Source organism: Typha latifolia, chromosome 2 (genome assembly GCF_019914945.1).
Source record: "Typha latifolia isolate L0001 chromosome 2, TyphaL0001v2, whole genome shotgun sequence".
Taxonomy (NCBI): Eukaryota; Viridiplantae; Streptophyta; class Magnoliopsida; order Poales; family Typhaceae; genus Typha; species Typha latifolia.
Window position 1 is genome coordinate 15,213,020 of NC_133087.1, and position 24,200 is coordinate 15,237,219.

The 24,200-nt window shown below is 35.8% G+C and overlaps 6 protein-coding genes across 7 annotated transcripts; 5 read left to right on the top strand and 1 right to left on the bottom strand.

Moving 5' to 3' along the window:
- The first annotated feature begins 195 nt into the window (after nucleotides 1-195).
- LOC140782955 (ranBP2-type zinc finger protein At1g67325-like) lies at nucleotides 196-5,120 on the top strand. The gene is made up of 8 exons (XM_073129868.1): nucleotides 196-361; nucleotides 539-584; nucleotides 952-1,070; nucleotides 1,902-2,118; nucleotides 2,294-2,364; nucleotides 2,456-2,519; nucleotides 3,325-3,437; nucleotides 4,637-5,120. Exons 1-8 carry the CDS (start codon nucleotides 347-349, stop codon nucleotides 4,787-4,789), a joined length of 798 nt encoding a protein of 265 aa, XP_072985969.1. The 5' UTR covers nucleotides 196-346; the 3' UTR covers nucleotides 4,790-5,120.
- Nucleotides 5,121-7,331: 2,211 nt separating this feature from the next.
- On the top strand, nucleotides 7,332-12,238 carry LOC140782794 (nudix hydrolase 8-like). Its single transcript, XM_073129571.1, has 9 exons — nucleotides 7,332-7,876; nucleotides 8,480-8,751; nucleotides 9,041-9,106; nucleotides 9,358-9,495; nucleotides 10,234-10,311; nucleotides 10,398-10,448; nucleotides 10,555-10,589; nucleotides 11,197-11,305; nucleotides 11,886-12,238. The coding sequence occupies exons 1-9, from the start codon at nucleotides 7,759-7,761 to the stop codon at nucleotides 12,090-12,092; spliced, it is 1,074 nt and encodes a 357-aa protein (XP_072985672.1). The 5' UTR covers nucleotides 7,332-7,758; the 3' UTR covers nucleotides 12,093-12,238.
- Nucleotides 12,239-12,540: 302 nt separating this feature from the next.
- Nucleotides 12,541-16,182, top strand: LOC140781783 (deSI-like protein At4g17486). 2 transcript variants are annotated; one of them, XM_073127988.1, is made up of 4 exons: nucleotides 12,541-13,023; nucleotides 14,905-15,192; nucleotides 15,279-15,359; nucleotides 15,835-16,182. In XM_073127988.1, exons 1-4 carry the CDS (start codon nucleotides 12,867-12,869, stop codon nucleotides 15,972-15,974), a joined length of 666 nt encoding a protein of 221 aa, XP_072984089.1. In that variant the 5' UTR covers nucleotides 12,541-12,866; the 3' UTR covers nucleotides 15,975-16,182. The 2 variants fall into 2 exon arrangements, with proteins under 2 accessions (XP_072984089.1, XP_072984088.1); XM_073127987.1 differs by having other exon boundaries at nucleotides 12,604-13,023; nucleotides 15,832-16,182.
- A 499-nt stretch (nucleotides 16,183-16,681) lies between these two features.
- On the bottom strand, nucleotides 16,682-19,881 carry LOC140781782 (peptidyl-prolyl cis-trans isomerase FKBP20-2, chloroplastic). The gene is made up of 8 exons (XM_073127986.1): nucleotides 19,824-19,881; nucleotides 19,573-19,747; nucleotides 19,418-19,484; nucleotides 19,090-19,322; nucleotides 18,507-18,616; nucleotides 17,608-17,716; nucleotides 17,439-17,515; nucleotides 16,682-17,011 (listed from the first exon to the last, which is right to left on the bottom strand). The coding sequence occupies exons 2-8, from the start codon at nucleotides 19,610-19,612 to the stop codon at nucleotides 16,889-16,891; spliced, it is 759 nt and encodes a 252-aa protein (XP_072984087.1). The 5' UTR covers nucleotides 19,613-19,747; nucleotides 19,824-19,881; the 3' UTR covers nucleotides 16,682-16,888.
- Nucleotides 19,882-22,586: 2,705 nt separating this feature from the next.
- LOC140781961 (agamous-like MADS-box protein AGL61) lies at nucleotides 22,587-23,153 on the top strand. Its single transcript, XM_073128275.1, has one exon. The coding sequence runs from the start codon at nucleotides 22,587-22,589 to the stop codon at nucleotides 23,151-23,153; it is 567 nt and encodes a 188-aa protein (XP_072984376.1).
- A 464-nt stretch (nucleotides 23,154-23,617) lies between these two features.
- Nucleotides 23,618-24,109, top strand: LOC140781962 (agamous-like MADS-box protein AGL61). The gene has a single exon (XM_073128276.1). It carries the CDS (start codon nucleotides 23,618-23,620, stop codon nucleotides 24,107-24,109), a length of 492 nt encoding a protein of 163 aa, XP_072984377.1.
- Nucleotides 24,110-24,200: the final 91 nt, after the last annotated feature.

Sequence of the window (24,200 nt, forward strand, 5' to 3'; positions counted from 1 at the left end):
AAAATAAATAAAATAATAATTTTATTATAGTTTTCGAGTGTTTCTCTTAGATAGGACTTTTTATTTGGCCTTTTCTATATGAAATTATTCAGACTTAATTTTTTTTTAAAAAAAATGGAAGAGTATCGATGCATATTGGGTATATATTGGTGCAAATATTAATTTTAGAGGGGCATACAGGCAAATAAGAGATTTTTTTAAGGTTATTCGCGCAAAAAACCCTAAAGCGAAACGCCTCCGGAAAGGAGACTCGAGTCTCGCGTCGCATGAGGGAGGGAGTCGGAGGGCTTCGTTTGTCATTGCCACTCTAGCCGCCGCCTCTGCCACTCGCGCCGCGTCCTCTCCAATGGCTTCCGCCAAGGTGATCGATCTCCTCTTCGTCTCCCTCCCTCCCTACATCTCTATCTCCGCTTCGTTTCTTCTATGCCGGCGAATCTAGGGTTTCATCGACCTAATGGTTTCTTTTGGGCGACACTCCCATGTGCATTCAGTCAAGGATCTTCTTGTGTTCTTGATTTGTGTTATTTTGCTCGTGCAGGTGGACAGTCGGGGCTCTTTTGGATCCAAAAGGTCTCGCAATGATGGTAGGTGGAAGTGATTTCATCTTTCTATCTTAGATTTTTCTTTTTTATTCTCGAAGTGTACGTTTCTCTTTGTGATCAGTGTGAGATTGACAGTTAGGCATTAGATATATTTTCTTGAAGGTTGTCATAGGGTTATGATGGTTATCTAATTGTTGTATTAAAAGTGGCGCGCATTGATTATTCTGTCTTTAGCTGTTTCTTGTCATCAGTTATGCAATTTCTGACGTCCATGATTGAGCTGTTTCTCTTATACAAACAGTAGCTAGTAGGACCATCCAGTAGATCAACATCTGCCATTATTTGTGTACTCTTTTGATGTTATAGTTTTTATTTTGGTTTATGATCAAGCAACTGCTTATAATTTCAGCTTCGGCAAGAGATGGGGACTGGACTTGCCCTCAGTGCGGTAATATGAACTTCAGTTTTAGAACCGTTTGCAATCGTGGAGCATGCGGGGCACCTCGGCCAACAACTAGCCCAAGCCCAGTAAGTTCATTTCGGTCTCCTTTATACTGAGACATTTTTAGTTTAACTAAAAAGAAAGCGACATTCTTGTTGTCTTTCTACTTTTTGAAATGGACTTCTTTTGTAGCAAACTTAGCTTCCTAGTACAAGTTTTCTTTGCTAGCTTTACTAACGGTTGATAGTACCTTGAATATCTCGAGTGAACTGATACAATTCCACATCCATATTCTTCTAAAATCAATATCAATGGAAAGCAACAGAATTTAGAGCTTCCCATAGATGTTAATGTTAGCGTTGAGCCGGCTTCTTTCTTGGCCTACCTTTTGTGGTTAAGCATGGCATTTGGGGGTTGCCTTGCAACTTTAGATATTCGGACAAGATGCTTCTGTGGATATAATATACAGAATAACACAAACCTTGTAGAATGTTCAATGTGCTTGATGTGCACTTTTCATCTAATCTGCAGTGTTTTTAGTGAAGAAAAGACAATCATTTGACGATTATTAGGTGTTCTAATATGGTAGCAATTAGCTAATACATTATTTAGTAGGTGAAGCAGGATGGTGCTAACCAAATGAAGACCATCATGTCAGCTGCAGGTGCCATTTTGGCAAGTGCCACAAAAAAAGATTCTTCGACATAAATATCTGCTAATAGAATATGTAGATGACATTGTTTACTCTTTACAGTATAGACTTACATTCAAATGATATAGAAAATAGAAGATGATCTTCATTTTGTTATAGCACTAACTTTTCTGCGTCCATGTGAAGTTCTTGTTGTACATGCTATTTTGGCTTGTGAGCTGGATTTTTATGTCTGTATGTATTCATTTTTTCTTATTCTTATCAGAGAATGGGGCCAACACCTATTGCTGGAGGTTATGATCATCCAGCACCTTTCTATTATGGTGGTGTTGGGGCTCCGCCGCCCATCCCACTCGGCATATCCAGTAGCTATGGTGCTCCATTTCCACATCTTGGATTGCGTTATGACTATGGGCCAGCTGCTGGTGCTCTGGGAGCATATGGTCATTTTTCTTCATATGGTCCACCTGGACCAATGGGAGGTTCTCTCTCTCTCTCTCTCTCTTTCTCTCTGTAGGTGTACACATGTTACTGGGAGCTAGTGAACAGACATTATGTACATTTTCTGTTGGCATTGGAGAGTGATATTTTAATTATAGAGGTGTGCTGGAGTCCTGGACACGTGTCTTTGCCTTACTAGTGTCTTCGGTGTTGCAGGCGGCATGGGCTATGGTCCTGGCCCTGGCATGGACCGCTATGGTTATGGATTTCGAGGATCTCCAATGCCGGTTGGACTTTTATATCGTAGATTTGTTTAATGGCTGTTCTTCGCAATTTTCCCTACATTATTCAATTATATGCGTCATTTGGCTTTTGAAGGTATCCAGTCCATGGTCTGGAGGGGCATTACTGGATAATAATGCTTCACGAAAGCGTCGTGGAGGTAACACAATAAATGGATCTTGTATTTTGTGTTTATAGGTTTATTTTTTGTTATGCTGAGATCAGCTTGTTTGGTAAATTTATTTGGTTTTGCATTAAGTCACATGTTTCTATGTATCAATGTGCTGCTCGTGTTCTAGTTATAGTTAGATTTGGTACACACACATATTTATATCCACATGATCATCATAAAGAGCTCCCCTCCCCTCCCACTATTGTGTGAAATTGAATATGGATCACATCCTAAGGTTGAGAAGGTTCCTTGCAGATATAGTTAATGGATTTGAAAACATTATCAACTTGATATCTAGGAATTGGTGCTAGTGTTGCAAACTTGCAATTTAAATTTGGGGCTTTAAGCCAGAGTTGGCAAGCCAAACCTTCTCTGGGTATGACTTGAGAGTTGAGATATAACTTTTTCTGAGTTACTTCTAATAAATATAATAAATTCAATATTATTGGCTTTCATTTATGTTGGTTTGGAACTTCATTAGACTTTTTCTAGTGATCTTGTTTTCTTTACTGCTTTGACTCTTTAGTATGATGGTTTCTATTGGTCATTTAATGACAGCTTTCATACTGTTCTTTATTTTGAAGTATCACCTTCATTTCTTGATCATCAGGTTAGGTGTTGTTTACAAAAGAAAAGGGAAAAAAACAAAGCTGTTTCTCTTAACTATTCTGTCTAACTGTTATTCAGTATATGATATAGCTTACACTAGTTCTTACTTTGTGGTACCTTTTTTTTTTGTTTCTAAGTTTAATATTCACTTTACTTGATTGCCGTTGTTATTTAAAATTGCTAGGTCCTGATGGGCTATCAGAAGGTGATTGGATCTGTCCAAAATGTGATAATGTTAACTTTAAATTCAGAACCACTTGCAACATGAAGAAATGTGGAACTCCAAGGCCTACTTCTGTAAGCACAGTTTTCTTTTGCTTTCTTATTTCATCTTTCTATGGAATCCTCTAAGAAATAACTCTGATAAGAGATGCAAGTTCCTTCTTACCTGTTGTATTAGATTGTTCATAATCACAACTCCTGAGGGATCATTTTGCTTATGTCAACTGATGAAATGTGTAGGAAATCAACCTAGGTTAGGCCAGGATGTGTTTGTTAGGCATAGAGCAATAATGCCGCACATGCCATTTTCTCTCGGCCAAATATTTTTCTTTGAGAACAAACTCTCATGAGCCCTCTGTTGTCTGAATATGATTTACTCTTTCTGCAATTGAAATTAATGTTAGTAGAAGAAATGCATTCAATAGGTTCCGCCTAAAGAACTCGAGAGTCGGCATATTTTCCATCGTCTGGCATGATGGCATCTTAATTTATTTATGGGCCTTATGGCCAACTAATGGAAAGAAATTCTCTTTCAAATTGGTCATAAAGTAAACAATTGCTTGCTTGTCTAAGCTTCTCTTGACTGTAGCCCATTTTTGATGAGATTTCAGCTTGTTAATTTCAAGATTAGGTCAGCCGGATTTTGTTATTTGCTCACATTATCTGTTTATCCATGTACTGGTCAAGATGATGCATATTACACTAGATTTTTTATCTTCAAAATCTATTTAAGCTTGCAATTTCATCCAAGTTCTATTTTTGGATGGAGGTACTAAACTTAAATTAAATATTTCCTGTATTTCTCTCTGCTTGATATTTTGCCGGCAAATTGTTAGGCTTCTTAGTACTCGTAGCATCGTAATCTCCTTGGGGTGTTCTGTTGTTCCTAGTAGGCATGAGGATATATACACAAACCAGCAGGTCATCCATTGAAGCAGACCAAGGTTCGTCACCTGGCAATGCTGGATCTCTCTGTATGGTCATTGCCTTTTCACATCTGAAGTGGGCATAAAGTATTCCACTTTCCTAGTAGCTGGTGTGGCATAAAGTCCTTTTGTCTGCATTAGGCGTGCTTAACCTTGTAGATGTTCCTCATTAGTAGCATAAACACATTCTGCCAGTTCATTATTAACATCTGCTGTTTATTATCTTGTTATTTAAAGTAAATTTCTTAAATGCAGATCTCAGGCATTTTAATTGTGGCAGAGATAACCTTTTTCATGCCTCTTTTTCCTCTTCCTTTCTAATGCTCTTTTGCTGTTGATTACCACCAGGCTGCTAACCGAGGTTCATCCAGCAACAAGGACTATTCAGATGCCCCTGAAGGTAGCTGGAGCTGTACCAAATGTAACAACCTAAATTACCCCTTCCGAACAGTATGCAACAGGAAAGGATGCGGAAGCGATCGGCCTTCCACAAGCAATTAGAGCTTCAATTTGATGCCCCGTTATCAATGTCTGAATTCGATATGCTACTTGACTTGACACCTTTACCAAAGTCTGAATTCGACGTGGATACTTGCACATCATGCGGGATTTAGAGCGTAGATGAGATTATAGTGCTGGAAGCTTAGATAATCGAAAGTGCCTGTGCTCTATGCTGTTGCTTAACAATGTCGCTAGACAATTTGGTTTGTAGTTTGCTCCATCATACCATCGATGCTATGAATGCTGGACTTCTCTAATATATACTCGAGCAGACAAAAGAATCCATGCATTATTCTTGAATGTAAGATGCCGGTAGATGCATTATATCCAAGTCTTATAGTTCTGGCCCCAAGTATGTATTGTACCATCATAGTGACCTGGTGTTCAGATAAGCTCCAGATCCCAATCACTTTATTATATCTAAAAGATGTCCAGAGGTTAGAGTTTTTAACTATTTTAAGTCTTGCTCATCAAATATTATACCTAAACAGGCGAGTTCTAAATTTATTTATAGAATTTAGTGAGTTATATTCCATGTGGATACCACGTAACGTAAAATAATTTATATAAGTATATAAAAAAATTGATTGTATAAAATGATGAGTAATTTTATTTATGCATAAAGAGTAAATGGTATATATATAAACTAATGTACACAATATCTAGTTTGCTACGGGTACTTGAACTCGAACTCACCTACATAGGTAAAATATGTAATGAGCTTATCTATAATGGTAAACAAAAAAATACTCATGATATTTAACAAAAATTGCACTTGACACACATGGTACAGATTTAATAACATTAGAGATGAAGGATAAAATTACTCTTTTATCCTTTTCTCTTCTCTCATATATAAATGATAACATGATCATTACTATTTACTTGATTATATATTCTTTTTGTTTTTTTTTTCTTGATAAAAAATATATATAAATATATATATTATACAACGATGGTGATTGGTGATGCATATAGTTGTCCCACTCTTTTGGAGGATCCACGAACCCTATCCTCTCCTCCACGTGGAAACCACTAAGACCAACCATCGAACAAATCCACAAACTAAATTAATATATGCCCCCTCCATCCAATTAATTAATTACCAAAATAGCGACACGAGCCCAAAAGATCTCAATTTAAATGGACCACTCGTATTTGGGCTACCACTTGCTTACAATTAATTAATTAATTAATTATCCCAACAAATTCCAAAATATCCATTTGATCCTCTTTTCTTTTCTTTTCTTTTTTTCTTTTTTTTTTCACAGCCTGCAGTAGGAATTGCATATTATCCTCCATAATATTGCCCATATTTCGGATATATTATCTTTGGGCCCTTGTGATGGTCCTAAACTTTGCTGAGAGTGAGGTGATAAGGAATATAATTAATAAAAGTGTTTTAGGATTTAAATAAAATTTAAGAAAATTTATATTTAAATTTACCCCTCGTGGTTAGATTTAAATTCACTTAACCTCGTATAATTTTATTTGTGTCACTTTTATTACTATAGTTACGTGATTATATCTAAACTGAAATTATTATTTTCTCGATCGACCAAACCACGTGTTGAATTTGAGAATATATATTTATAAACAATGTTGTAGATAATTGGATAAACTTTCTGATTATAAAATATTACTGATTAAAAATATTATATATATATATATATAATTGAATATCTTTAATTTCAACAAATTGATTAGTTAATTATGATAAAAAAAAATAAGGGTCCTAATCACATGGGTAAAACAAGGTAAATTATAATTATTTTTCCTAACTACAAGATTGATATTTAGTTCTGCCCATTAATAAGTTTCACACTTTATATTATATGATTGGAAAACCACAGCTTCAGCAATGTTGGGGTAGTATTTGGTACAAATTAGAATTCCTCGGCAACGAATCAACTCCCCTGCCGACATCAACGACAGCTAATTAATTAAGAATATTCTTTTTCTAAAAATAAAGAAATTTTTTCATAAACACCCTGTACTTTGTTATTATTTAGGATAATTTTCTTTTCACCATAAACTATTATTCTTTTCTAGCCCCTTAAACTTTTCTTTTTAGTATACAATTACTTCCAAAGAAATAAATATTTCTAATAGTTTAGAGGATCATTATGTAAGAAAAAAAATATTTGATGAGTAATTGTGGAAAAGAATTATCCTTATTATTTATACTCTATCGTGTAGTTATCATAAAAATAAATTAAATTAACTATAGATGCAAAATAACATTAAGCTTATAAATAAAAATAATCTTCATTTTAAAGTAATAAAGTATTTTTTTTCTCAAATTTTACTAGCTGCTAGTGGAGTTAACTCTAGATATTTTTTAGATAGACAATGGAAGCTAAAATATAAGGGTCGAATAATAAATATTAATAGAAGTAAAATATTGGAACATTTTTGATAAATTTTCAGAAAAAAAGAAAGAAAAGAAAAAGAAAAGAAAAAAAGAATTCTCTAAACCCCCAACATGAATCACGTGCTCTCATGCTAGCTAACAAGAACCAACGGTACGACTGAACGCCCAGTGACACACTTTTCACGGCATATGCTTTTCGTTCAGATCTGCAGTCCATCAGAACAAATAATCAACCAACGTTTACAGCAAATTGCTTAAAAAACTTGCGAGTCACTTTCGTACACTATCCACCGCTCAATTAGTAGATAGTAGCACCAAAACCCACTTGGCCGATACCGGATTTAGGATAAGATTCTACCTAATTAGTCATAATTTCGGGGAATTATCAACTGGGTTTCTTGCATTTTGGGGTTTTGTAGTTAGTGAGCATTGCGGCATCCGAAATGCGACAATTCCCACGTTCTTACTTGTTGTTTTCGATGCTGATTTGATAGGCAAAATGGGGTTTTTTTTTGTTGTTGTTGAACAGTTGAAGTGATTCTTAGATATTATCTGAGGAGTATATAAGTTTTGGTGTGTGCTTTATTTGAGGGTGATGGAGAAGGTGGTGTTAGATTCGAGGTCGGAGAGGCTAATCTTAGGGAAGACATGCTCAAATTTCTTGAGGGGTCGCGAGAGATTCTCAAATTGGTTATGTTCCTCCCAGTGGAAAGGTAGTTTTCTCCATCAGCAAATGCTTTTTTTTTTTTTTTAAATTTTAAAATGAGCCATTTGTGTTTTGTTTTTACTGTTCTGCATGGATGTTTAATTAGCAAAGTTCGATGATTGATAGATAGGTTCTTGTGCAAGTAAAATCATAGAAACGCCATCTCTGCGTTTATGCATTTCCTGATTGAGTTTGATTACATGGATGAAACCTTAAGCAAAGCATTGTCCTGTTCCACACTTCTCACACAGTAATCTTTTAGTGGAATAATTTATTCAAGTCAAGTGTGATTGATGATTTCTTATTGTACAGATTACTACGATGCCTTTCAATGTGGATTCATGTAGATTGTCGTGGCACATACGAGCTTTATAAAAAGTATTAATCTTCTGAGTGTTATGATAACAAGACTGAACTCTCTCATTGTTATGAATTTTGTTTCACACTATGTGCACTATGAACTCAGTTCATACCCGCTGAGTTGGAAAGTTAGCCATCTCAATATTTGGTTTATTCTCTTTGTGCACCAGGAGCAGTGTTATGAATTTTGGTTTATTCTTCTAAAGTTGATCTATCTCCATCATTCATATTCTTATGTTTCCAATTTCAGTGTTCCCAGTGAAGGCTTCGTATGCAACTACTAGAATATCGAGTGAAAATATAGAGCCTATAGCTCCTAAGATGTTCTTGAGAAGTGATTCTTCTGATATGAAAGGATTTAATGATTCTTCATGTTTATGGACATCCCCTACAAATGACCACATACTTGATGCTTATGAAGATGAGTATGGGGGAATCATCATCAATCCAGACAGATTGCCATGGGAGACTAATGCTTTTGGTACTGCCCTTCAGGCTTCTCTTTCTTATTGGAAACTAATGGTAAGATCAGGCTCTTATTTATCAATTTCATTTGTATAGCACATCATATTTCTAGTTTCCAATGGCACACAGTTGCTTTTTGAACATATAAGGTGAAGATATGTCTTGATGGAGGTGCAGATCATATTTGCTGACAGGCTCATATGTTCTCCATTTATACCTGTGGACATTCAGATTTTCCAGTTTTTTTATGAATCGCTAGAGAATTGGGAAAAAATATATGAAAATCGCATCTCATTTGTAGAACATTCAGATGATCAGTGAATCAGTACTTATATATCTTTCTCAGGGAAAGAAGGGAGTATGGCTTAAGTTACCACTGGATCGATCTGAGTACGTCCCAATAGCAGTGAAGGTATGTTCTCATTAGCCATCTCCCTGATTGAAAATCTAAAGTGGTAATGCTGGCTTACATTTCTTATAAAAATTTTCTTTGTACTGTAGCATATGAAATTAATGGTAGTAGGCATGTCCTTTATTCTGACAGTTATCTTGATCTATGTATGCCATTCGAAACTGGTATCGTGACTGACAACTTTTTAACAAATATAGAAAATGCTCAAAGCATTTCTCACAGAAGTATAACTTTACCAGCATGTTATGCAGGAAGGCTTCAAGTACCACCATGCAGAGGAAGCATATGTAATGTTAACATATTGGATTCCTGATGGACCTTGCATGCTTCCTGCCAACGCATCACATCAAGTTGGAGTTGGAGGTTTCGTGATCAATGATCAGAATGAGGTATGCCTATAATGCTACATTGGAAGAGATGATGCTTCTTCCTTTTCTGCGATGTAAGAATGTACTTACCTGATAGACTGATACTCCATTTGTTTGTCGTGAAATGCAAATATAAGTTGCAGACTTTCCAATTTTAGCCATATTACCACATGTAATGATGTTTTATTTTGTTCTGAAGTGTCTGAAGCAATGAATTGCAACAAAAGTTGGACAATATAAATTTCTGAACTTATTCTGGAATCTTTTAAGTATAATCACAGAATTCATGTCCTGAGATAAACTATGTATCTGTATAACGATACCAGCTTTTTTTGATTTATTATGTCCTTTCCTGGTAAAATAGAACATATGTTGCTTGTTTTAATTTTGATGGTGAATAGTCGAGGATCCTACTGTTATATTGTAAATTATGTGTATATAAAACCAATTTCATGCAGCTATGAGGATGGATCTTGACTGCCTGAAAACTTAAGGAAATTCCTGAGTGAAATGGTCACTGCTTTAGAACTTATTGCAGTATCAGTGTTCTGGTTGATACTGTGAACTGTCGGAATTTGCTTAGGGAGTAGATACTCACATGATGACCTCAACATTTAGTATTGTGTGATGACTCTGCTCGCGGTTCTATCCTCTATGATAACCATAACCTATTAGAACTTCAAAGATGCTCACCGCCAAATAAGTGCATACATTTCAATTTTACAATTTTACTGATGCCACACTAACAAACTTTCGAAGGTGCTAGTTGTTCAAGAGAAGTATTGCGCTTCATCACTTTGTGGTGTTTGGAAACTTCCTACGGGGTTCATTCATGAGGTAACTTCTCAGCCAGAACTACAATAGCATACAATATATAATGATTAAAATCCACACTATGTCATTCAGTATTTTCAATTTTGTAGTCTGAGGAGATCTTTGCTGGGGCTGTAAGAGAAGTTAAGGAGGAAACTGGTGTAAGGCACAAACTCATACATATTTTTGTTTTATAAATACACATTTTATGCAACTTAAGTAGGCTACCAAACTGAATGTTAATGCAACCTCTGATGCATTGTACAGATCGACACTGAATTTGTGGAAGTGATTGCATTTAGGTAATGATACTTCTGATTGCTGCATATTTTCAGAAATTTTCTAGTTTGACTCAGAAAAGCTAATGCAAATCACATTCTCAATGTCACTCTTCAAGTGCAATTATTTTAGTACTTTTAGAACTGTAATATCATTCTCAAGAGGCCTAATGCACCATCCCTCTAAGTGACACCCTCCAACACACACGTGTTATATAATTAGTAACCTGAAATTCATAGGACTACTATAAAAAGAAACATGGAGCATGCATTTATGCTCATCATGTAAGACATGCAAGATTATCCTGTTGGTTTTATGAGTCTATACAAGGAAAATACTATGATTTAAGTTCTTCTGTAATCTTTTTCCCTGAGTATTATTGTCTAAATGTGCGTGTTCTCAAAAGAGTTCATTGTGAGTTAGGATTTGGTGGATCTGGGAACCTGGAGATCATTCCACTTATTTCTATACATGGTTGACATCCATTAATGCCGCCTCTTAGTTGATAGTAGTGATCTTCTGTAATGGCCTTAACTTTTGGTTGAAATGGGGCAGTGTGAACAATTTATTAGAGAAATAAAGATATTATTTTCTAGAAGTTAATTCATTGATTTATTTCATCCTTATTAGGCATGCACATCACGTGGCATTTGAAAAATCAGATTTGTTCTTCGTCTGTATGCTGAGACCTTTATCACACAAGATCAACATAGATGATATGGAGGTACAAGCAGCTAAGGTAAATATTGTTTTTGGTTCAGTACAAGTAGAGCATTCATATCTTTGGAACTCAGTTTTTTATTTGCTGGTTATATGATTATTGCATTGTTTTTCATTATCTCGAGGCGAGTAGGGGTTTCATGCTCCACAACTTATATACCTATTATATTGTCGTCGTTAAGGACAATGAGAATTAACATTGATTGCTTACGAACATAATAGATTCTGATGACAGGGATTAATCCAAAGAGCTCCTACTTAAATTTTTTGTTTTTCATCCTTGCTGTGCCTACCATTCTATTGCATAAAATTGCTACATGGAGCTCTTTAACAAACATATTTGTTTCTAGCAATTCACATTGTATCATCAAATGCAATTTCTCATATTATACCTCAGGTTCTGTCTTCCTGGTTCAATCAGCTTATACAGACTAATCAAATCGCTAAAGATTAAGACAGTACTGAATGTAGAACTCTTGTCACCATTTTAGCCACTTTTCTTTGTCCAACATATAATTTTCGTAGGGATGATTATTTCTGCAGTTGATTATTTGAGCAAATCTTCTGTCTTCTGATAGCATGTTTCTTTCTACGCCCAGTGGATGCCGCTGGCGGAATTTCTCAAGCAACCATGCATTCAGGATGACAGTATGTTCAAAAGGATCATCGACATTTGCATCGCACGTCTTGGGAAGAGATATTGCGGATTAGCGGCCCACCACATGATCTCAAAATTTGATGGAAGATCATCTTGTTTATACTATAATGTGGCAGAACCTCATGATTTTAACTGCCAGGGCACTTGAAGGATTGAAACACCTATTTTGTATATTGTTTCTTACATGCCTACACCTATTCTGTGTATAATTGGTTCTTGAACCTCACAGAGCTTTCTGTATATATTTATTAGAAAATGTTTCTATGATTAAATATTTCCATTAAGCTTCCTCAACCTTGGCCTTTTCACTTTTTTTACTCTTAAAATATAAAAACCTTACTCAAGGGTATGAAAGTCATTTTACATTCATGGTTAATTTAACTAATCGACAGGGTAACAGACTATTTTTGGAGGGTCTGAATGATAAATATTTTTACGATAGAGGGTGTAAATAATAATAAAGACAAAACATAAGGTTGCCTTCAATAAATTGTCCTATCTAGAAGTAGAACCTGCATATTCTCATATTTATTTATTAAAGTTTTCCTTTGGCAGATGAAATCATTAAATCTATCAACTAAATGCTTGTTTAATTTGGATAATTAGTAACTAATCACTTCTTTGGTGGACTAAGCTTAAGGTTTCAACTTGGGGAGTTATTGGGAAGCTTATGTTCGGGTCCCGCACAAAAAGGCGATCGCTTTCCAACGAGTTACTTGAGCTACTTTTTCCCCCCTTTCCGCGAAAAAGGTTTGAGGAGAAGAGATCGACATAGAAATCTCCCCAATTTCTAGGGTTTCAATTTCGTGCGTGCCAGTGTGCTCGATTTGGCGAAGAATCGTCGAGCTCGAGCGCGATTTCATGGACTTGGAGAGGGGGAACCGGCCGTGAGGTTGGGGAGTTTGAAGGGTTTCTCGGTTTCATGGGGTCTCTTCTCAAGTGTTATTCTTCTTCTGGGAAGGAGGAGAGCGATGGTGGAAGTAGTACGACTCATCTGTATCTGAACGTGTACGATCTTACCCCGATCAACGACTACCTTTATTGGGTTGGCCTCGGGATCTTCCACTCGGGGATCGAAGGTACGTTCTCAGTTTCACTTTTTTGTTGATGTCATTGCGAGATCTTGTTTGGAATTCAGGCTCTGAATGCGATGTTTTGAACCTGGGGATACTAAAATTCTGCTTCGTTGTTATTTACTTCTATGTCTTTGAATCCTCAATTATGAGATGTTCTTGTGCAAGATGGATACTTTTGGAATATTGGTTCTTGGTGGTATGCATCTGATTTGGTGAAAAAAGATCGTAAATGTGATTTGAGTGGATGCTGAAGTACGGGTAGTGTGGATGAAAATGAGAAATAATGGGTGGTATATCAGATATGTCTAGAATAGTAGCGGATGTAATTTATGTTTTAGTGAGGGTATTCATATACAATTGGTAAGCCACTAAATTTTCAATATTAAAAGTACAATTAATGCTATAATCAGAGAGACTATTAATGACATAAGAGGTGGAAGTCTGAAAGGGTGGTTTTGAACAATTTGTCAAAAAAACAAAACAAAGTTTTCACTTTGTTGGAACTTAATGAGTTATTGCAGATTGTTAAATTTGCCAAACTCACAAATTCCTTCCAGGAGAAATTGGACGAGGAGCTTTTTTTTTAGATTTACTTGTAAAAATTGCTGAAGAGTATAATCATTTTTAATAAGAGAAATTATATTAACATCACTCGAGTTATTACCTAGTCTCATTTTAACTTCTTTAGCAGATATAATCAATGTTAGTTGTTTCTTATCAATTCAAGACAGTCCCTATTTGTCCACATATGTTGAGAAGTACAGTTTGGAGTAGACAAGGCTCATGTTTCCCTACCAATGGTGGTGGTTTTCTTTCACCATAACAATGATTTTTCAGGCCTTATTCTAACTATTTCTGTTAACTTAATTAGCATTGAAATTGATGTGGGAATAACAATTAGATTGGCATTCGTTGGTGAAGTCTTGTAGTGTTATGGTATACAATAATTAATTTGGCTAATAGATGCAAACAAAATATAGGGTTTTACCTTCAAATCAAGCCTAAAGTATCAAAATAAGTTCAACAACATCATAGGCATTGATGCTCATGTTTCAAACTCAGTACTTATTTGCCATCATGATGATAGGCTGTAGGCTCCTATACATAGTCTTAACAGCATTAGATCCTAGGAGCTATGCTACTGAGATAGTGTTGAGTAAGCACACGATTCAAAGTGCAATTCTCATCCATATAATTTGATAGTGCTGTTATGGGTGACCAGATTTAGCTGCAGCACATGTTTGATAGCTGCCTGATAATATGTACTTATTTTCATTTTCTCTTTCGAAATGATTTTCTGAACTTTGGTGTTTTAGATTCACTATACGTAATGACACAGTACAGAATTTCCCACAAATCATCATGGCAACTAGTAATTCTTACGTTTGGGCATCCAGTTTAACTCGAGGACAATTGAAACGGGATCTTCAACTGTCCTTCGCTGCAAGTTGATAGCAGGCAATGATAACACTAGATGGTCAAAAATGCGCATAGAAACACACTTAAACTAGAAAGTAACTTGAACTAGATCAGAGAAACACGAGAGTCAACTAGGATGAAACAACCAAAATCGGAAACAAGGAGAATATAAGTGACTGCAATGGTATTATTTTAGCATGGTAAAATTTTCATATTTTGCTTGATCAAGTCATTCAGTTTCTCTAGAATATGGGAAACCTGAGAAAACATAGTAGCAAGATACTATGGGTCAATAACTTCTACTTACCTTACTCTTTTTGCAACCAATTGTTGGAAGTTTCATAAGTTACACAAAATAAAAAAAGACAGCTATTCAGTCAGGAGTCTGTCTGGTTATCCTGCTTCATCTTCTCCGTTTCTTTGTAATAGAATTATATCACCTGAATACTAATTCTTAACAAGCAGTTCATGGCATGGAGTACGGGTTTGGTGCCCATGAGTACCCAACAAGTGGAGTGTTTGAGGTGGAACCAAAAAGCTGCCCTGGATTTGTCTTTAGACGTTCTGTATGGCTGGGCTCCACTGACATGTCGCGTTCAGATTTTCGTCTGTTTATTGAAAATCTTGCAGGAAAGTATCATGGTGACACCTATCATTTGATTGCCAAGAATTGCAATCATTTCACTGAGGATGTCTGCACACGTTTGACTGGAAAACCTATTCCAGGGTGGGTGAATCGGCTTGCTAGATTAGGTTAGTGTTTAATACAATATATTAAAGCCTCAGATGCCGTTGAAGAATGATAGGTGCTGACTTGTATGGACTTATTGAAATGTCAGGTTCCTTCTTCAACTGTCTTCTACCAGAAAGTATTCAAGTTAGTGCAGTCAGTCATGTGCCAACTCATCCTGCATTCTCTGGTAAGTTCTTTTCTTGTATTTTCCTTGCTTATTTAATACAGTGTGGTAGTTTTATTCTTAAACTGCAAAGGACTTGGGTGCTCGGTGTCAGAAAACTGTACAATTGGATAAAGGTCTGTCAACCTTTCCACTTTTCAGATTTTGCATTTAGAAGGCCATCTGCCCCCACAATATAATTGGATAAAGCTCTGTCCACCTTTCCATTTTTGAGTTTTTGCATTTAGAATTCCATCTGCCCCACAGCATCTGGAAACCTAACTAAAGCGGAAGAATGGTCATTTCATGGCTATTAGAGTGACCAATTTGCCCATGTAAAACAAAATCTTAACAATATCTTGGAATTAGGTTTCCTGTAAGCCAAAATCTTCAGAACTTCTTTGACTAAGACTATTTGATAGTTTTACAAATTTTCAAATGTTATGAGGATGCAGTTGCTAATTATCAATTCTTCATGAAACCAATTGTTCTACAGAAGATGACACGGCATCATTTGCCTCATCAACCATTGAGGAGAGCGATGAGGAAAAGCTAGATCATCACCTACTAGCGACACCGAGCAGCGATCTTGCACATTCAAGAGACATACAACTGAGGCTTGCTAAGGATGCCATGTGAATTTTGTGCATTGTGCTCATTGTTCTCCCATGTATAATTGTAGACTGATGATCATTCTTTGCTCCTCTAAATGGCCTAACTTGAAGCATCAATATGCTTCCTGATTCCCTTCAGTTGTTGTTCTAAATGGATAGAAGGATTATATAAACTTTATTCGATTCAAGGCCCAACATAGGGTTGGGTTTATGTATATCAAGATTTGATCCCATTACAGTTGTACTTTCCTCCCTAACTGACAGCACTAAGGCACGCATATGCTGAACAACTAATGTTGTATAAATCTGTTTGTTAGCTTTTAAGTTATCTGCTCCTATTATGGGAGCCATTGTGATACAGTAAGCCAAATGTAGTGAGATGTGAGACCAGTAGATCAAGATTCAGGTTAGGGGTATAGAAGAGGGGGATTGTTACACTTTTAAATATTGGTGTAACTGTGAAGGGATTTATGGTTTTGCAATAATTTGTAGAGCCCTTGTCAGCATTGTTCTTTAAGTGCTGGATATTTTAAGTGATGGACATTGGGGGATATACACTTTGATCACAAGTAAAGGAGGATGGTAAAGGAGGCAAGTCTGAGGTTTAATCTAACATGAAATGCTGATATTGTATAAAATGATTGATATACTATTTGTCCCACAAAAGTTTTTTGATCAAATTTGGTTTCCCATTTACTCATAATTGGATTACCATCATCTTTGGGAGCCTCAGCAAGCAATCAATAGAATGACCATGATCTGTTACCAATAGCCAAACAGAGGATTAATTCAATCAAATGTAGAGCCTACTATGATAAGTGCTTTTAACCCTAAAATCAACTAATATGCCTACATATTAAATTTGGTCGCGTTAAAATGATTGTACAATCAGTGAGCAAAGAAGTTAACAGCTGCGAAGAAAATTTGAATGCTGTCTACTCATTTGCAGACTACATCCGAATAAAAGAAGGCTACGGTCCTCCTTTCACAGTCTTGAACTTCGAGTAGTTCTATGTCAAAAACTTCAAACTGCTTTGCACTGAAGAATGTCGACGGCCCGACCTGCAAATAGTTTGCGTTGGATAATCAGTATCTATAGAAGGTAAAGGATTTAACAATCCATTACAATTTCAAGGAAGGTAATATGCCTAAATCAGCAATATGTTTTCTCCATTTCTGTGTTCTCATATAACTTTTCAGAAAACATCATTCTATATATTATCTAATGGCAATAAGCATTGAAATATCCAAGATAGATGGTCTATAAATTTATCAGCGCCCATGTCTGTAACAATACAAATAAAGATACTATATTCTTGTGAAGAAATTGGTGGATTCAGTGTTCAATAATTCTGTCAGAGTGGAGAAGCTGATATGGGTCCAACCAGGCTTAGGTTTCTTGAAGAACATTCTACTTATCCACCTACAGAAGCAGTAAACTGGAAACAGGGAGAATTATATTCTAGAAAGCACAAAGTAAAGAACTAACTGGAGGCCCAAGTTCTGGAGGAATGATGATTCTTCGCTTTCCCCCTGGTTTCATATCTCGTATTCCTTCTTCGAATCCTGCACTAACCAATTTCCCGTCCTGTTAAATACTGGATGATATACAAACTGAAAAAAAACTACAGTTGCTCAAAGTTTGGTTCAAAAATTGCCTGGGACAAGCGACTTGTTGCCTAAACGAATCTTTGCAGGTGCACCTTGCAAGTAAGTGCTATCAATGCGACGGCCTGATTCATTGTAGCCAACATAATGAAATATCACCTGTTATTCCAAAATAACCAAAGTTAAAAGTGTCCTCAAATGGCTGGCAAATGAATATGTAAGAAGGAACCGACTGAGACCTATCTATGTGTTTGCGTATGCACGCGTAAAGATAATTGCCCTTATATTTTAAAACCTGTTGCTAAATTTTCAGAAAAAGAATAGTACTCTCCTTGTTGGCAAGAATACCTCTAATAACCCACTTTTATGAAATGCATTACGACAACATAATTCATGCACCAAGTTCAAGAAAAGCACCCATGTCAGTTTCTACAATTCCACAATCATCATCAACATCATCACTACCTTGTATAATAATGCAGAAGCAACCTAACATCAAGTCATCAACATTACAGATTTTTTACGACCAACTGCCAAACTGGTTCCAAAATTCCAATCCTATACAAATTCTGCCAAATTCTAAGGCAAAGGAAAATCAAAAAGGGAGGAATTAGCTTATGTTACATAACTAATCTTTCATAGAAGATGATTCACACAACCAACCCTTATGTTCTTGGATTATTTTCTTGATCAAATTCTTCACTTTGATTTCTTCTGTAATCTAGATTTTTTTTCTTTTATTCAATGGTGTTATCACTAAATTAATAATCCACAGATACTTGACCTTCTAAAAATAATAGAACAATATGAATACACTGTTAGCATGCTTCATTATAAGTATGGCTCATGAATAATTTATTTCATCAACAATTCAAAGGACAAAAGATAAAGCTACTTAATCTCTAATTATAATAAAACATGAGCCTGTCAAGACAACAGAAGGAAAAACCTGTTGGCCATCCTTCGGGTAATCACCTTTACCAACTTCTATATCTCGATATATAAGTCCAGAATCACGTTTCAAATAGTTATCAGATGTCACCACGTTGACTTGAAAACCTGGATTATGTTCCAAGGACTTGTCAGTGCCATATTCATAAGATGGACATTCACATTCATTCTAGAAGAAACAACCCATTCATACAACAACCTAACACCTAGCATTAACAGCCAATTGATTAGTACACGAATACCACAATAACAGAGATTCATATTACCGAACGATAGTTTCTCAACCAAAAGTTAGATAGTCCGTCCTCCATATAGTTCCTCAACTTAAATGTATCAAGTCCTTGTTATTTGGACTTAAGAAACAAAACGTATCTAATTCAGATTTTGCTTCCTGTAAGTGGTTATTCCAAGTGCTGTTCTTGGTCACTATTTTTTTATCAGCCTGTTTCATACATCAACAATAGCAAATCTACAAGTAATTTAGTTTATTGCAAGTAATTGATCACTTAATTAAAAGTTCCTACAATATGCTTACTCAAGTTCCCGTAAGCTCCGAAATCCAACCAAAGTTGAACAATTACCTTCTCTAACAAAATTTGGGAAGTCCTCTGGTGCGCGGTTCGCCTCTTGTATCTTCTTGTTCTGTTCAAGCAGGCGCCTCTCATCATAAGGGCTCCTACTCTTCACCTTCCCATGAGCAGATAATGCGACCAACAACCCTGAGCCGACCACCGTGAGCATAAGTACCGCCCTCCGGCTTCCATGGTCCCCGTGCTTCCTTCCACTTGCAATTCCTTCCTCGCTACCCAAGACACTAATTCACAGAAAGTATCATTCACGCATTTCATCAAACAGTTGTAATACACAGAACAGATGCCGGTTAAACGGAACTTGTGAAGTCATACTTACCATAACAGTGGTTGCTTCTTGTGGATTTTATAACCTCCAATCGCTACCTTGGAAGGTACGAGCAATCCTGAGACATGGAAAGAAAGGATTACGCAATCTATCTATAAACACCCACAAAAAGAGGGATGAATGCATGGAATAGTGAGAGGAAATACTTGGAATTGACAAGAAAGAGGAAGAAGAGATCGTATCCATATTGTTCTTCTTCGAGTCAGGCTTGCGGCATTGCGATTTGAAGAGGAATTGAGTAGGTTCGTTATCTCTCTGCGCCTTCTCAAACTAGTCCAGTAGGCGGTGTTGGATTTGAAGCCAGTTCGTAGAGCTTCACTCCTATTGGTAGAGACAGAGGTAGTATTAGGATAAGGAAAAAGGGTTTCGAATTCATCTTGAAATGCCGAGGACTTGCCAAGTAAACTACCGCAGCAAACACCTGCGCCCGGTGCTACATACGATCCTTTCTCTGGAATGATAATTTATTATAGAAAAATTTGTATATAACACTCTACCTTTTAACTAAATTTACATTTACACCCTACGTTTTCACTATTTACCGATCGAGCGCTATGATTTAATTAATATTTGCAGAAAATACCATGTGTTAGTTGAATATTCTATAATATTTTATCAAATTTACAATTAATTTTATTAAATGACAAAAATACCCTTACACATCTTCTTCTGCTTCCTCCCTATTTCTAGTTCTTCTCTCTTCCTCTCTTTTAGGGCAGAACCCTATAGCTTCTTTTGATCAAGAAAATGTAGGATTTTTCTTCTAACAACTCTCTCTTCTCCTCCTCTATCTTGGGTTTGATATTTTCTTTAGATTTAGTTTTAGATTTGGAAAATGGCATAGCTTCGATTTTTGGAAATGGCATAGCTTGGGTTTTACTTTTTACAACAATTTCATTGATCAAATCCTGAACCTACATCCTATTTGAAATGTTAAAATATGGATTTCAAAAATGGCATAGCTATTAGCTAATTAATGAGCTCAAATTTACTTTTTATGTACCTCATAAGAGGATTAATGTCATCATCAATGAGCTCAAATTTGAGTTGTAATGATGTGGGGTGTTTGCAAAATTCAAATTTCTAATACGAAGAAGAACAAAAATCGAAGATTTTAAATTAACAATGATCGCATTGAGGGTTTTCTAAAATCTGAGATAGATTTGGGTATTTGTTGGGTTAAGTTTGGTTAGGTTAAGTTATGTTAGGTTAGGTTAGGCTGGGTTTGGTTGGGTTGGGTTTGGGTTAAATTGTGTATATGTTGGGTAACTTAGACGAGGGTATTTTGGTAATCATATTAGTGTAGTTAACTTAACCGTAGGGTTTGGTTAAGTTAAGCTAACAGAACTAACAGCAGGGTGTTTTCTATAAATATTAATTGAATATTTATAAATAGTAAAAACGTAGGGTGTAAATGCAAATTTAGCTAAAATGTAGGGTGTTATATATAAATTTCCCTTTATTCTAAAAGATAGGATGTTTGGTTTGAGGGCTTGAACTCTTATTTAACTAAATTATTTAATAAAGGATACAAATAGAATTAAAATTATTGAATATAATAATTATTGGGTAATTTTAGTATTTTTAAAAGGTTGAAATGCGGGCTCTATTTTCATAGTGGGGCTTGAAATTTGGAGCCCCACTATTCCTAGCTCCAAATTTGGAGCTAGTTTTAGAGCCCCATTGGAGCTCAACCCTCAACCGGGCTCTAAAACTAGCTCCAAATTTGGAGCTAGCAATAGTAGGGCTCCAAATTTGGAGCCCCACCGTGAAAATTGAGCCCAGCTCCATATGTCATTTCATCCTTTTGAAATACTAAAATTACCCAATAATTATTACATTCAATAATTTTAATTTCATTTGTATCATTTATTAAATAATTTAGTTAGTTAAACTGAGTATATAATTAGTTTTACTAATTAGTTTTTAACAAAAAATAATACCATTGGAAAGGCCTCATTGAGACCTTTAAAATGAGTCTAATATTAAATTATTTTTGAGTTAATTTAAATTTTTATTATTTATAAAAAATGAGTAATAAATTATGTGTCCTAAAATATAATTACTCAAAATTATTCCTAATGTAAATATTAAATATTAAAATATATTAGATATGAAATACATCAAATATGAAATACATTAAAAATGAAACCGGAACCGGAACCGGTGTCTACGGAACTGGAATCGGTGGCTACGGAGATGACTTATCAGAATATTAAACATCTATTATTTCTTTTATGTTTGGTTAATTTCTGCTTATTTTATGTAATATAATTTTGATATTTTTAGTTAATGACATGTAATGCTTATTTCGATGTTTATTTTGTATAATGTAATTTCGATGCGTTTAATTAAAAAACTAGTAATTTAAAATTCTTCTAAAACTACTAAATATTAGTCTTATTTTAAAGATCTCGATGAGAGTTTTCTAACCATATATTTTTTATTAAAAAATAATAACGCTAAGATGATCTATTAAGTAATTTAAAATAACTAATATAATAATATATATTATATTATTATTTTAATATATATGGAGCCCGGTGCATTGCAAAAAATAAGTATGGTTAAAAATATTTTATGGTTAAACTTTAGAAAATAAGTATATCTTATTAGTTATTTACATGTATTTAATTATCTTAGTAACTATTTATTACGAATATTTTATAAATATTCTATTAAAATCTAGTTGTAACAATAATTGTGAAAGAGTTATAATAAGATTTCGATGTGATATTTAAAAAAAATTTAAAAAAAATAATAATAAGTATAGTTTTTTCAAATTTTGTTAGAAGAATTTGGATTTTTTTTAGAATTTGGTTAGAAATTACATTATATTTCTAACAAAATTTGAAAAAACTAGACTTATTATTATTATTTTTAAATTTTTTTTATATATGAACTTATTTTTCCATAGAAGTAGACTGGTAGTCAAACTCTTAAATTTCTTATCAATACTATAGTAGTGTTCAAGTTCTATTGGTATTGGTAGTTTCCATCTCTATCTCAAACTCGTATCTAACTCGTATTCCGTAGTCTCTCTAATTCGTACTCTTCCTATATAAATACTAACTTCTATTAACTGTTCTATTAACTGTTCTATTACTAACTTCTTTTTCTAATCCAATCTAATCTTCAAGTACCCAAAAAAAGAAAATCCATGGGCCGCCAGAAGATCGAGATCAGGAAGATCGACCAGAAACACTCGCGCCAGATCTGCTTCACGAAGCGGCGTAAAGGTCTCTTCAAGAAGGCGAACGACCTCGCCGTCCGCGGCTTCGACGTGGCCGTCCTGGTGCACTCCGCCGCGAACAACACCTTCGTCTACGGCGTCCCTGACGTCGACTCGGTCATCGAGAGGTTCATGAACGCCAATCCTCCGGTAGCCGCGGTGCCGATTCAAGAACGAGCGCCCGACGAGGCTTCAAACACGCAGGAGGGTGGCGCAGCCAACGGCGAAAGCCATGACAACGAGGATAAGGATATCGTGGGCTGCATGGATGAAGGAGACAATGAATACGACGACGATGATGATGAGGATTTCACATTGGAGTTTATAGAGAGCGATATATTCTGGTGGAATAAATCTGCGTGTGATCTTGGGATAGGAGAGCTGAACGAGTTCAAGTTACGGCTACAAGAGCTTAAGAAGAAGGTAGAAGAGCGTGCTAATTTTCTCTGGATAGAGAAACCTCTAACGCTCGGCTTCCCCCAATGGAGATCGTGATTGATGAAGCTGTGCCAGTGTATTGAAAATAATTGCTTTTGATTGCAGATTTTTTTTATTTATTTTTATTTAGTATATAGATATAGTTTGAATTCTTTTAAGGTATTATGAGTGATTAGTGGTTTGTGTGATTTGTTTTGCCTCTATGTATCCTTAAAATCTGCAATCTTTTAGTAAGAGAAAAGATTTGGTATCGTGTGGTTTAGTAATTAATCAGATTGTTTCTAATTAACTAAGTCTTGGGTGTTATGAAATCATGGATATTATTGGTTCCAGGTTAAACCAAAGGGGAGATCTATCCAACTATTGGAATTATAAGATTCCAAACCAAGTTACCAAATATCTCCAAACTAATCGTATTTATCATCTCTTATCTCGAAATAGCCGGAAAACTAACATACGTGCGTACGTGCTCTTATAAATATGGCCTTTCCGGGCACGTACGTATATATACATGCATCGTCATGGGGCCCCACAAGATCGAGGACGAGCACTCGCGCCTGATCAGCTTCTCGAAGCGGAAGAAAGGGTTCTTCAAGAAGGCCGACGACCTAGCCGGCCTCGGCTTCCTGATAGCAGCGTTGGTTTTCTCGCCGGCGAGAAACGTTTTCACCTACGGTAGTCCTGACTTCGACTTGGTCGTCGACTGCTTCTTAAACAGCCGTTCGATTGACGCGTTAGCTGATCAAGAACGAGCAGCGCCGGCGTTGGCGAACAAGCCTTGGAGGATGTCACGTCGTACGCGTGGAAGAAGAGATGACGGCAGTGATCAGGAGGAGCTACGTGCGGCATCAGAGTTGAGGAAGAGCAGTAGATTCTGGTGGAATAAGTCAACGGAAGATATGACGCTGGAAGAACTGGTTGACTTCAAGGTAGCGCTACAAGAGCTCGTTTCTAAGGTAAAAGAGAAAGCCGAGGAACGACCACCACATTTTAATCTTGACCTCTCCCTGTAGGTGTTAATAGTTATGATTCAGTGACTCTCTGAGTTAAGTGTTTGTTTTTTCTTGTACTGTTTATTTAATTATTTTATCTCTCCACTATGGA

Bases quoted from the DNA above. Each gene is read 5' to 3' on its own strand.
- LOC140781961 (XM_073128275.1), top strand. From the start codon at position 22,587: ATGGGCCGCCAGAAGATCGAGATCAGGAAGATCGACCAGAAACACTCG.
- LOC140782794 (XM_073129571.1), top strand. From the start codon at position 7,759: ATGGAGAAGGTGGTGTTAGATTCGAGGTCGGAGAGGCTAATCTTAGGG. The intron at 9,107-9,357 runs GTATGTTCTCAT...CATGTTATGCAG, and splicing joins ACGTCCCAATAGCAGTGAAG to GAAGGCTTCAAGTACCACCA. The intron at 9,496-10,233 runs GTATGCCTATAA...AAACTTTCGAAG, and splicing joins TGATCAATGATCAGAATGAG to GTGCTAGTTGTTCAAGAGAA.
- LOC140781962 (XM_073128276.1), top strand. From the start codon at position 23,618: ATGGGGCCCCACAAGATCGAGGACGAGCACTCGCGCCTGATCAGCTTC.
- LOC140781782 (XM_073127986.1), bottom strand. From the start codon at position 19,612: ATGGATACGATCTCTTCTTCCTCTTTCTTGTCAATTCCAA. The intron at 18,617-19,089 runs GTAATTGTTCAA...AACATAATCCAG, and splicing joins CCCAAATTTTGTTAGAGAAG to GTTTTCAAGTCAACGTGGTG. The intron at 17,717-18,506 runs GTTTTTCCTTCT...TTGGAATAACAG, and splicing joins ACCCGAAGGATGGCCAACAG to GTGATATTTCATTATGTTGG.
- LOC140781783 (XM_073127987.1), top strand. From the start codon at position 12,867: ATGGGGTCTCTTCTCAAGTGTTATTCTTCTTCTGGGAAGGAGGAGAGC. The intron at 13,024-14,904 runs GTACGTTCTCAG...CTTAACAAGCAG, and splicing joins CTTCCACTCGGGGATCGAAG to TTCATGGCATGGAGTACGGG. The intron at 15,193-15,278 runs GTTAGTGTTTAA...TTGAAATGTCAG, and splicing joins GAATCGGCTTGCTAGATTAG to GTTCCTTCTTCAACTGTCTT.
- LOC140782955 (XM_073129868.1), top strand. The intron at 1,071-1,901 runs GTAAGTTCATTT...TATTCTTATCAG, and splicing joins CAACAACTAGCCCAAGCCCA to AGAATGGGGCCAACACCTAT. The intron at 2,520-3,324 runs GTAACACAATAA...TAAAATTGCTAG, and splicing joins TTCACGAAAGCGTCGTGGAG to GTCCTGATGGGCTATCAGAA.